Genomic DNA, 13,104 nt, shown 5'->3' with positions numbered 1-13,104 from the left:
GCGCGTCAATAATTTAAAACTAGATGTTAACCCTTTCATCCCTTGTCCTGCGGGGAGAAAGCTGCGTGAGTCAAGCAGCTGTGCTCACAAGCGATGTAACTAGGGAAAGTTCTCGCTATGAGAGGGAAGTATGTTAATGAATAAGTAATATATGAAGATACCCGTTTTACTGTTTTCTTGGGAGTGACTATACAACTGTTGGATATGCAAGACAGCTTATTCAGAGAGGAATTAGTACTTCCCTCCATTCCCTCCCCTGGTCCTTTTATATTATCTTAATTTATACATGTCAGTAATTTCATTATCTTTAATTAGCTCCAAATTTAAAGGAAAGTCGAGGGAGCTGAGTAATCCCAAAATGTGGATTTAATATAGCGTGAAAATACTTTCCCCCCTTTCTTTTCTTTTGTGTGTGTGGTTTATTCTTTTATACCTATGTGATGATAATGTTTAATTGTGGAAATTAATTTTTAAAAAACCATTAAAAATACCAGAGAGGAATTAGTACTTTTGTTGATTCAAAAGGTTGGGATACACATTCTGATATAATAAAGCCAGTTCAAATATAAAATGAAAATGCTAAATGGCAAAGACACTAGCAGGAGTAGTAAGATAATAGGGCTGAAATTCAATTTTCAGCATTTTGAACAAAGCTTAAGGGTAGCATGCAGACAAGTGCATTTGTGCGTTTTGCAGTAAGGCATCTATGGTCACCAGGAATGTGACTGCAGCTAATTAGAATTTTTGGGATACTACAATCTTCAAAATTATCCATGACAAATAGATGAGTCCACTGACCTGGGCGTTTGGGACAGAATCACCCTCTGTCACCCTAAAGGTTTATAAATGCTAATAATAATGTTCATAATAATTCTTAGGAAAAGTAGGGAGCCCACAACACTACTAAGAGGCAAGAATGAATGAATATATATATATATATATATATATAAAATTTGTTTATTTATGCAATTATTTCTGCCCTGCCTTTTGGCTTCAGAGCAGCTGACATAATCAATTTAAAACATAACGTATAAACAAAACAATCAAATGTACAGAGTGCTGAAATCAACATGCACAGATTCATTAAAGAAGGCTATATTGAGGCAGAACCTTGCAGGTTCTGCTTCTGATGTTCATGATATGATGATGAGTGAAAGCGGCCACGATTCCTTTGCAAACAGGTTTGTAGGATGTCCTGATCTTGTTACTATGATCAGGAAATACCAGTCTCTGAATATGAAGTAGCACAATGGACTGTAAATGGAACTGGGTAAGTTTGATGAGGACTGTGCCCCTTGGTTCAGCTTCAATTTTTTGCATCCGTGGAGGCCCCCCATGCATTTTAGAACCCTGCATAATTAGGGTTCTGAGATATGCAGGGGGGGAGCCTTTGTGGAAGAAAAAAGCCTCCCCATTTCAGGCAGTTGTATTCCATAATTTGGAAGGCAACAGAAGGAAGCAGTTTAGCTAGGACCCTCATTCCTGCTTGTCCTGCCTTATGTGATTGCTAACACCTTAAAAGGGTTCTAAAGGTTAGGTAGGTTGGTTGAAACAGATGAAAACAGGGAAGCTGGCTGAAAAGATTATTGTGGTGGCTGGATGACCTCTCCCATCTTGTTTAGTAAAGCAGTGGCAACATTTTTTGTAGTTTTCACTGAGTCATTCAGTCACTTAAAGAGTCTCAAAGCTGCTACTGCCCGCAACCTTAAAAACAAACAAGGTTCTTCCTACATTAGTCATGTAGACTTCAAAATACATACACATTTGCCTGGAAGTATTTGCTGATGATGGAGTTGCACTCTACAATATCTGGAGAGCACCCTGTTTGGGAAGACTGGTTTCTGTACAATATGATATTGTTTAGCATTTATGATTTTTAAAGGTAAAATGACTTAAAATAACACACACACACACAGAGAGAGAGAGAATTCTCCAGTACTACTGTAGCACCCTGCTTGTGGTTAACGCTTAGCTGGAATGAAATATTCAACGCAGCAATAGAGAAATTAAAATAATAATTTATTTGTCAGACAAATAAATGAGAGACACAGTGGTATATGGATACCAAAGCTCTGCCCACTCCAGCCCTGATGGCCAGCACTTATATTTCCTCAGCCCAGCCCCCTTGCTCCTCCTTTGGCTGCCTCTGTCCAATCAGCCAGGTTGAAATTCCTATTGGCTGTTTGCTAGAACCAATCATAAAAGATACTCCCATTTCCTATTACCTTTTATGGGAGACAAAGAGCTATATTTCCTTCTATCCATAAATGGCAGACAAGTAGCCATATATCTTACATTTGCCTCGACCAGGCACCTTAATTATCAGATCATCTTTGCCCTATTGCCCTATTGCCCTATTCACTCCAAAACAGATGGCTAATGGTTTTGATTTTTTATCTTAAACAGAGATCTTGGGTTCACCTTCTCACACACCATCAATGAAATAAGAATCTAACATAAGAATCTAACATTTCTTACTTTCTAGATCCTTTGCATAATTACATTTAAGCCAGTATATTTCATACATAACATATATAGATTTTTAGAAGAAAAGGCCTTTTCAAAGTAACAAGGAACTTAATAAAAACAGTTTCCAAAAGCAACCCCTTAAATTTACACCCCCCTTTCAAACCAGCTGCTGTTTCTATTAGCTCTTGCCCTTTAACCTTAGGAAAATATGGCTCAAGTCTAATGGGAGGCACATGGGATAAATTTTCTGTTAAACAATAAATTTCACTATTTACCAACTCTTAATTAGTGTTTTTTGCAGCTTGATTGTATTCTGTAATTTGTATGGTCAGTGTGACCTTTTGCTCCCAGCCTGTAATTTCCTTTTACAACCCTGAGGCACTGCTATAGATCAGAGGGGCCCTGTTTAGGAAGATAAACATCTGCCAAAGTACTTAGCCAGCTGGTTTCTGCCTGGCATGAGAGATACAAACATTTGCAAATATATTTTTTAAGCTCATTTTAAAATGCAGACCTTGATCTGATGCCTCACTACTTCATTCAGGTAGTGGCAATTTCTCCCACAGATCAAGCAGTCTGGGTGCTCGCTTGATCCTTTGCACCAGTATTTTCATGGATGGTGCATTTAAGGTCATGGTGGAGCAGCGTCTGGTTTTTGAGCTTGTTGCCCCAGTCATCCACAATGTATTGATGATAAGGGTCATCAGAGTGCTCTCGTCTCTTTGATTTCACGGTGCTCACTAAGATCATCACAACAATGAAGGAGAAAATCCCAATCATCACCATGAGGTACATAATGACATAATTTAAGTTCTCAGCATCAAGTGTTGCTTGCAACGTATTTTCTTCAATTGTGGTATTTCTTCGCCAGCTATTCATGTAATCAAGGAATGTCTTCCTGAAAGTATCTTCCAGAGCCTTTGTGAAGTTCTGTAAGGTGGCCATATTTCCAGTGAACTGTCATTAAACACAAAAGCATGCATCAGTCATCTTCCTACAGGAGAATCATACATTTGCTACTCTCTTGGGAGAAGGGCATACTGGGGCATTATTAAGGGGTGCCCCAAGTCCCAGGTCTTTTGTGGTGCGGCTAATTGCTCTTGTCGCTTTCCCTTTCTTAAACTTATTATTTTTTTAAAAAACTTTGCTGATAAGGTGGCTACTGGGTATAGTGCTGCTGAAATGCCAGCTATTCACCATCTTAATTTTCCAGAGGCATCAATATATAAAAACTAACATATGCAATTGTGTGTCATGGGTGTGTGACCCAAGTCCTTTAAGCATCTAGCAACACCCCAGGGGCATATGAAATTCTCTTCAGCAGGCAGAGACAAACTCTGGCCCTCCAGATGTTTGGGACTACAATTCCCATCACCCCTAGCTAACAGGACCAGTGGTCAGGGATGATGGGAATTGTAGTCCCAAACATCTGGAGGGCCGGAGTTTGCCAATGCCTGCTCTTCAGTAGAAGGAATCACAGAAATGAAAATTTGTGTAGCTTTGCTGATACTATGTATGGAACAGAAATTACGTAGTGAGGGGCAGACTAGAATCACTGGGATTCTGCTTTGTAAACTCAAAAGCACATTGGGTCACAGAAATACCAAGTTATGTTGCATTAGGCATAAAGAGGCAGTTGTCTTGAAAGCTTATTAATTAGTTCCTTCTCATTCTTCTTCTACTTTGAACTTGAAATGCACTTGTGATTTTAAAAAGTCTAAGAGCAAAAATAATAATTGTTGAATGCATAGGAAGAAAGATTTAGATAATCTTATTGCAAGCATTAGAGAGGATCAGTATTAAGTAGGAAGTTGGGGATTTGATTCATGCTGGGTTTGGTTATCACTCAGTACATCAAATGTTGTCTCAATACAAATATAGAAGATCAGTTTACATAATAAAGTATATAATTATAGGGACAAATTAGGATTCATAAGATAAAAGGTAAAGGTACCCCTGCCCGTACGGGCCAGTCTTGACAGACTCTAGGGTTGTGCGCCCATCTCACTCAAGAGGCCGGGCGCCAGTGCTGTCCGGAGACACTTCCGGGTCACGTGGCCAGCGTGACAAGCTGCATCTGGCGAGCCAGCGCAGCACACGGAATGCCCTTTACCTTCCCGCTAGTAAGCAGTCCCTATTTATCTACTTGCACCCAGGGGTGCTTTCGAACTGCTAGGTTGGCAGGCGCTGGGACCGAGCAACGGGAGTGCACCCCGCCGCGGGGATTCGAACCGCCAACCTTTTGATCGGCAAGCCCTAGGCGCTGAGGCTTTTACCGACAGTGCCACCCGTGTCCCTTATAAAGTATATAATTATAGAGTATATAATTATATAAGTATATAATTATAAAGTATATAATTATAGGGACAAATTAGGATTCATAAGATAGGCATGTATTAATGAATGATCCTGGTGAACAAGATTCTGCTGAAATATTATGATTAAAAGATGACACAACTTTAACTGATGAAGCATGGCATTTAGTTACAGGCTACATACACACTATGTATATCTTTAAAGCACATTTAAAATGCTTTCTTTCCCACAAAGAATTCTGAGCACTGAAATTTACCCCTCACAGATGGAACATTTCCCAGCAACCCTTAACAAATTACAGTGCCCAGAATTCTTTGAGGGAATGTGGGGAATGTGCTTTTAAGGTATAGTGTGCCTGCTACCCTAGGCTATAAGGTAAGCGTCTCTGCTTCAAATTTCAACTCAGCCACTGGCTGACAGGCATGCCAGTTTTTAAGGAGGGGGCCAAGTATCATTACTGCCATAATATGGCTTCATTCTACCTTATGACCTTGTGTATATTAATCAGATTATATATGCATTTTAAGCTCTTGGAGAAAGTGTTTGATCCCAACACAAATCCCTTCCAGGCTTCTCAATCACCCCACATGACAAGAGATCTGCATGCCCCGCTGGCACAGAGGACCTGATGACCTGCATGATTAAAAGTAACTCTGCCTGTCCATTGAACAGTAGCACAGGGATGCCTTCTGGTGCCTGAACTACTTTATGCACACCCTGTATCAGCACTGGGCATAGTGTCGGAATGTGGTGTTAATCATTGCCACCTATAGAAAATTGGCTTTAAAAATAGGTGTAAGCCAGTTTCTGTTCTAGGCACATGGATTTTAAACTATAACATGTGAGTAGGGCGCTGCAATTCATTCTGGCTGTCTTAACATGCAGAAGTTGTAGAATGTCACTTAATCATTCTTGCAGTACAGTGGTACCTTGGGTTACATACGCTTCAGGTTACATACGCTTCAGGTTACATACGTTTCAGGTTACAGACTCCGCTAACCCAGAAATAGTGCTTCAGGTTAAGAACTTTGCTTCAGGATGAGAACAGAAATCGTGCTCCGGTGGCGCGGCAGCAGCAGGAGGCCCCATTAGCTAAAGTGGTGCTTCAGGTTAAGAACAGTTTCAGGTTAAGAACGAACCTCCGGAACGAATTAAGTACTTAACCCGAGGTACCACTGTAATATGATTCTGCTATCTAGGAGGCTTTTTTTTAAAGAAGCCATAAACAACATAACATTGCATATTGCATTTTTCAAAATGTCATCCAATCTAATTATAGCTTAAATATTTCTAGCGATTGTTGGTCAGAATTAGGGTATTGTTTCTGATTTAATCATTCTGTCCCCAGCCTATAACAATTTACTTTTTGGCTATTTGATCTTATTATGCCTTCATTGGTACATATACTTTGCCTACATATACGAAAGCACTTCTACGTTTATTTTTAAGTTCTGCACTTATTCATCTTATGTATTCTGGCTTCACATCTCAAAGCATTTCTCATTTTCACATCAGTTCCTTTCTATCTGCTATTTTTCCTGTTTAATTTTAAATCAAAGCTTTAAAGGAAATCAGTCATTGTTACCAGAAACTTACCTCCTCTGTGCTTTTATATAAAGAAATTCACAGCAACAAAGATTTTACGTGAACAGTATCGTGATACTCTTGAATAGAACAGAGAAAACATCAGCTGGAAGAAAATTCCATCTTGTGCTGCTGAATAATTGCCTGGTACTGATCTAACTTTAAAGCAAATGTATTCTTACACCTAATCTCACTGGGAAGTTAAATATTGGCTGACACCCAACAGGTAACCTTCATGCTTGGTAGGGTACATAACAAACTTTTTCAACCTGTAAATCATTGTAATATAAAACTTTAAAGGAACAGTCATGGGTTTTTGTGGGGGGTTTTTACAGGAGAGTTACTCTGTACTGAACATTATGCTCAGTAAAGGCTATAATGATGGTATGGTTTGAAATTTAAATTGTTGCTTACTATAGCTTTAGTGGGAGTGAAGTAAAACTAGAAGTACTGTATCAAAAATAAAAATAAAAATGGGAGGAATTGGAAATCACCACACAATTTCATCCAAAATGCCCAAACTCATGTTGTATGGGGGGGGGGCTTTATTTTCCCTTCCTAAACTCAATTATTTCTCCTCATCAGAGTTTTCCCCCACTGGCATCTCCTGAACTTCACAAACCATGGTAATATGGTCTTCATATTACAGAGAACAGCCACATCTCCTTTTGCGCAAACGAAGTACAGAATAGTTTCTGTCTGCTAAGAAGATGGAGAAATGAAATATACTCGGAGTTGAGTGTTGATTTCATACTCTCTATTTCAGCTCATGGTAAACAGTGAGTGAGTGCTTATCCCCAAAACCTCTGGCTATATATACAGTCATACTTCGGGTTACAGACACTTCAGGTTGCACGATTTCGGGTTGCGGACTGCGCCGAACCCGGAAGTACCGGAACGGGTTACTTCCAGGTTTCGGCACATGTGCAGAAGCGCCAAATTGTGACCCATGTATGCACAGTCGCGGCACTACAGGTTGCAAATGTGCCTCCCACACGGATCACGTTCACAACCCGAGCATCCACTGTACATTATTTACACAATGGGTCCCGTGTGATTGGCTGGTTCAACTCCCCTCCTGGAGCCTGATTGGATTGTTCTTGCAGGCCAATCAGGTTGCTGATTCACTTCCTCCTGGAGCCGGATTGGGCGGCTCCTGCAGACCAATCAGGTTGCTGCCTTCTAGGATCCTACCTGCTGCCTATTGCTCTAGGATACAAGCTCAGTACATAACAAGAAATCATGGCAGCCAAACTTCCCAAAGGTGTTAAACTATCCCCTGGATGAACATAACTGACTTGTGACTGGCTGTCAAGCAGGACCCACAAGGCTTACTCAGACATACACCCCACTGTGTTTAATTTTGTCCATGGTTGATCCTGGCTCCCTAAAAAAAGCTCAGCACAACTTTGGTCAATCCAATGGGTAGAACGCTGCCAGGTTTTTTTAATAGTGGGAGTATATCGCAGTCTCTTGGGAGCTGGACATGTCTGCTGTAGAGGATTGAAGCATGAGCAATGCCTGCTGAAATCTCAGAAAAGTAAACCTCTCACACCCTTGAACTGTGGCTCTGATTTAGATTAAGGACCTCTACACTTGGGTTTTAATTTTTAAAAACCGTGATGTCAGTTCAAGTGATACATTTGTAGTTCAGATTTCAATTACAGTAAATGAAGAAATAGTTTGAAACCATGAATACATCATTTGTGGAAAAACCCTCAAGTGGTTTGAAGGTGGAGCTTATAACCTGGCTATATATATAAGACCTTGGCAATGGGAAGTCCAGGGTCACATGTGTCTCTCTGAAGAGTAATGACTTGTCACCAGTTGCCAACCCCAAAACAAGAGACTATTGTAGCAAGAGGATTAACTAGCAAGCCTCTCTGGGATCATGGAAGGGAGCTTCATCCCCTTTCCAAAGTGACCCTTCCATAAAACCATTGAACAGGCCTCTATTTCTGTTCATCCCATAGCTTCCAGTCACATTCCCCTAACAATACATGTCTATTTCTCATCATTTTTCTGTACCCTGTTACTCTTCCAATGTATGACTTTTTGCAGGAAAAATGGATTGTCCACAGAATAGTTCAAAGACAATGACAACAAGATTTTCACTCCCAGTGGTTTTTATTTATTCTTGGGGCACATGAATTTGGAGTTAAAAAACAAGGAAGAGGTTTGTGATATGGCTTCTCTTGTAAAGTTTATGTTGTACATGATCTTCATTTTAATAGCTTTCTTTTCTTAGTACAATATTGCAAAACACATTGTTTGCATTTCCTTGTAACTTGGACTCATTTTAGGTGACTACATCATATAGCGAACATCAATTTTAGATACTTATTTTAGGTACAATATTTTTGTATGTAACTGTAGGTTTAGGGGTGTAAAAAGTCTGGAACCCAATTTGTGGGTGAGATGGGAACACTGGCAAAAAATACTTTGCCAAGCTCTGGTTTTGGTTTTTGAAAGTCAGTTTCATTAATGTTAAGTTGTGGGTGAACATATCAGATGACACAGCGATTCTTCAAACAGCTCTTGTTTATTCACAGGCCAGAACAGAACTGAACTGAAGGGTTCAGCCAGCCTGCTTATATAGAGCTCCACTAGAACGCAACAGTAACCACTTTCTGTAACTATCCAATCACTGAACGTCACTTTCAATCCCTTATTTGCATATGTGGACCTGAGTGAAAACTATCTACAGTATCCCCCTGCTGGCCCAGTGTGAGAACTTCAGTACATAACAATTAAAGTCATTTGAATTTGTCAAATTAGTTTGTTCAGTTTAGGGAAGAAGGTACTTTAAAAATATGCTCCTACAGTTCCTACGGGCTCCTTTACTTTATTCTATTACAGTCTTATTTTTCCCACCTGCAAAGTGGAGAGCACTTACCTTCACATTTTCTTCCTCTATTACTTTCACTTAGACAAGCCCACCAAGAGACTACAGTTTTCAAGCCACTTCAGCTATAGTTTATTCATTGGGGCAATTCCAAAATAAGTGCTATGAGGCTCTCAGGCCCTCTGCATCCAGTAAACACTTCATCTGCATGTATTTATCATTACCTTCAACATCATTCTGTACATACCTGGATTTTCCCTGACTTGAATAGCTTATTAAATAAACTATTAATACATATGGAACATTAAGTTTTCTTTGTCCACAGTACAGATGATACAGGGTTCACAAGTAGGACCTAGTCTAGAAAACCATAGTGGGTTCTGCTGCTTAAGACCTTCAGGTACAGAATGAAATTGGGATTTAGGAACTTTTGTCAAATATCTTTTACATGCTGACCTTTTGGCTAGGGCTTCTAAGGGACCATGACTCAGAGAACACACCTTTCAGAGCAAGGTTTGAGCATTGCTTTCCGTAGCCTAAGGGAATCCCAAACAAGAGGAAGGAAAAGAACATCTTTGGCTCGTTCCCTTAGTCTCATGAGACAGGCCAGTTGTGGGATGGAGCTAATGTATAGTGCTCTGAGACATACGGTGGTACCTCGGGTTACAAACGCTTCAGGTTACAAACGCTTCAGGTTACAGACTCCGCTAACCCAGAAGTAGTACCTCAAGTTAAGAACTCTACCTCAGGATGAGAACAGAAATTGTGCACCAGCGGTTTCAGGTTAAGAACGGACTTCCAGAACGAATTAAGTACGTAACCAGAGGTACCACTGTACAGTGGTACCCCGCAAGACGAACGCCTCGCAAGACGGAAAACCCGCTAGACGAAAGGGTTTTCCGTTTTGGAGGCGCTTCGCAAAACGAATTTCCCTATGGGCTTGCTTCGCAAGACGACAGCCCATAGGGAAATCTCCGGGACAGCGGGGAAGCGCAGCGCGTCTTCCCCACTGTCCTCGGACCTCCTCCCGCCGCCCGGCTTCGGAACGAATCTCCGATGCCGGGCGGGGGGGGAACGCCTCCTCCCGCCGCCCGGCATCGGAACGAATCTCCGATGCCGGGCGGGGGGGGGGGAACGCCTCCTCCCGCCGCCCGGCATCGGAACGAATCTCCGATGCCGGGCGGGGGGGCGGGGACACCTTCTCCCGCCGCCCAGCTTCGGATGGCTTTCCTGAAGACTTGGGGTGGGAGGAGGGTTTTCCTTCCCACCGCCAACATTCAGAATGCTGTTCTGAATGTTGGCGGTGGGGAGGAAAAACCCTCCTCCCACGCAAGCCCCGGGAACAGAGGGAAAGCGCTGCGCGCCTTCCCCTCTGTTCCCGTACCTGTCCTGAAGGCTTGCGGTGGGGAGAAAAGCCCTTCTCCGCACCGCCAGCCTGGCAAGCGGTTTCCCTAGGAACGCATTAATTGATTTTCAATGCATTCCTATGGGAAACCGTGCTTCGCAAGACGAAAAACTCGCAAGAAGAAAAAACTTGCGGAACGAATTAATTTCGTCTTGCGAGGCACCACTGTACTCCAAAGCAGAATAGAGTAGTTCTACTACTTCCCTTGGGACGCGGGTGGCGCTGTGGTCTAAACCACAGAGCCTAGGGCTTGCCGATCAGAAGTTCGGCGGTTCGAATCCCCGCGACGGGGTGAGCTCCCGTTATTCGGTCCCAGCTCCTGCCCACCTAGCAGTTCGAAAGCATGTCAAGTGCAAGTAGATAAATAGGCACCTCTCTGGTGGGAAGGTAAACGGCATTTCCGTGCGCTGCTCTGGTTCGCCAGAAGCTTAGTCATGCTGGCCACATGACCTGGAAGCTGTCTGCGGACAAATACCAGCTCCCTCAGCCTATAGAGCGAGATGAGCGTGCAACCCCAGAGTCATCCGCAACTGGACCTAACGGTCAGGGGTACCTTTACCTTTACCTTTTACTACTTCCCTTGATCTGGACACTGTGTTTCTGTTGATGCAGCCTAGAATAGCATTAGCATCAGCAACTATGTAATTACTGATCAGTCAGCTTGAAATTGATACAGGAGACGTCCTTGCTGCTACTGTAATGACCTTCCAAGAGCAGGCAAAGTCCTTTGGCCCACAAACTGACTTGTAAATATGTTGAAATTGGATTTAAATGGTTGCTTTTATTAATGCTTTACCTAGTTCTGGAAGACCTAGCTGCAACACAGTGAGTTTTATTCCAGTCTAAAAACTGTCAGCAATGCAGGATCAACCCAAGGCCTGAAGTGATAACGCCAAGGTCACAGGTTCAATTCCCCATATGCATATTCCCGCATTGCAGGGGGTTGGACTAGAGGATCCTTAGGGTCCCTTCCAACTCTACAGTTCTATGATTCAAAGAATATTTCTTTTTAGCTAAGCAGTCACAGCTCTTGAAACAAGTGCCATTTGCTTAGGTCTGTTTTTGTTTTCCCCTAAAGTTGGGAAACCCAAAATGGCTGTATTCTATATATACTCACAGAAAGCGGGTATACCGGTACTTGTTTTTAATATCGATACAATTTTTGTCTTTGTAATGATTACCAGAGTGACACGGTTTCACGGAACTACATAACTACATTCTGTAAAAACAACAAGAGCTCATCAGCATTTACGCATAGCGTTCCAGTCCAGTAAATTCTGAGACTATCACAATTCACTCATTGTTTTTTCTCTTGGAAACTTTAAAAGTGAACCTGCCTAATTCGCACTTTCCAAGAATTGAAACGCAGCCTTGCTTTGAAATCTGTACGTCTCCAAATTGTGCAATCAAATTCTCCAATCCATTAATTGTAGATACAAAAATGTGCGCATTTGTACATACAAAAACCCAGTACTCTTTTTCTGGGGGTACTCAATGGTATGCAGTACTGGCACCTTTTATTCTAGAAGAAAAGCACTGCGAAAGTGAATATAATGGGTACATTGTCCATAAAAATGTACTTATTGGTGAAAATAACACACAACAGGCATTGTTTTAGGGAGAATTGCTTTGCAAACATGTATATCTCCCAGGGAGACTGCAACCACTTTGTCCCGCTCCAGTTCTTTTAGCTCAGCACAGCATGGCAGCTAAGCTTAGCACATTGTTTATGGATCATGTTTAAGGAGAAGAGAGCTTAACCAAGATGCCAGGTTCAATGGCATGGTAAGACTTGGCTTAGCTGCTGTGTATACTAAAGTAAAAGGACTGGAGAGGAGCAAAACAGCTGTCAGTTCTGCATTAGGGGACAACATGTTTGCATGGTCCTAGCAAGCTATAGTTTGGCCTACCTTGATGTGTGAAGTAGGTTCCTTTTATTGCCCCCTTCAATTCTACCATCATCTGACCGTACGTTGAAGTTCTGAACCAATGTTAAGTTTTGACATAGCTAGCTCTGGCAATAATACAAGCCCATAAAGTACCCTGAGAATAATGCCACGGTGCTTATGCAACTTCATAGCACTGTAAAAGATGTTATTAATTTGCATTTCAAATAAACTGCAGGAACCCTGGTTGAAAGATACGATATAGATGTGATTCATCTTTTTTATTAGTTCCTGACTCAGGCAAAAGATTCCTTAGACCGATTACACATTTCACAGAAACACATGTAACAAAGCCTCAACAAGGTTTTCATTTTGTTTTTTAAATGAGAAACAGCCTTCTGAGGCTGCAATGTTTCGTGAAGGAGTGACTTGCCTAACCCTTTTCCTGACACTTGTTTTTCCACTCAAATTGCTCCAAGCAGTTTTTCCACTCTGGAGAAATCTAGACAGGGGTTTATCTGGAAGCGGTGAGGGAGGAAACCAGGTGTTTCTGCTTTTAGCCAAGTGATGGCGAGCATGACAGATTAACCACAAAAAAC

At 41.7% G+C, this 13,104-nt stretch overlaps 1 protein-coding gene across 2 annotated transcripts; it reads right to left on the bottom strand.

Annotated features, from left to right (window-relative positions):
* Positions 1-1,998: 1,998 nt before the first annotated feature.
* KCNE2 (potassium voltage-gated channel subfamily E regulatory subunit 2) lies at positions 1,999-12,615 on the bottom strand. Of its 2 annotated transcripts, none has more exons than XM_081004510.1 (2): positions 12,530-12,615; positions 1,999-3,426 (listed from the first exon to the last, which is right to left on the bottom strand). In XM_081004510.1, the coding sequence occupies exon 2, from the start codon at positions 3,412-3,414 to the stop codon at positions 3,037-3,039; it is 378 nt and encodes a 125-aa protein (XP_080860636.1). In that variant the 5' UTR covers positions 3,415-3,426; positions 12,530-12,615; the 3' UTR covers positions 1,999-3,036. The 2 variants fall into 2 exon arrangements, with proteins under 2 accessions (XP_080860636.1, XP_080860635.1); XM_081004509.1 differs by lacking the exon at positions 12,530-12,615 and adding an exon at positions 6,382-6,830.
* Between the last annotated feature and the right edge of the window lie 489 nt (positions 12,616-13,104).

Source organism: Podarcis pityusensis (genome assembly GCF_964106645.2).
Source record: "Podarcis pityusensis genome assembly, chromosome: 4".
NCBI classification, from domain to species: domain Eukaryota; kingdom Metazoa; phylum Chordata; class Lepidosauria; order Squamata; family Lacertidae; genus Podarcis; species Podarcis pityusensis.
This window is presented reverse-complemented; position numbering and strand designations above follow the sequence as displayed.

Excerpts from the sequence above, each read along its gene's own strand:
- KCNE2 (XM_081004510.1), bottom strand. The coding sequence starts at position 3,414 with ATGGCCACCTTACAGAACTTCACAAAGGCTCTGGAAGATACTTTCAGG.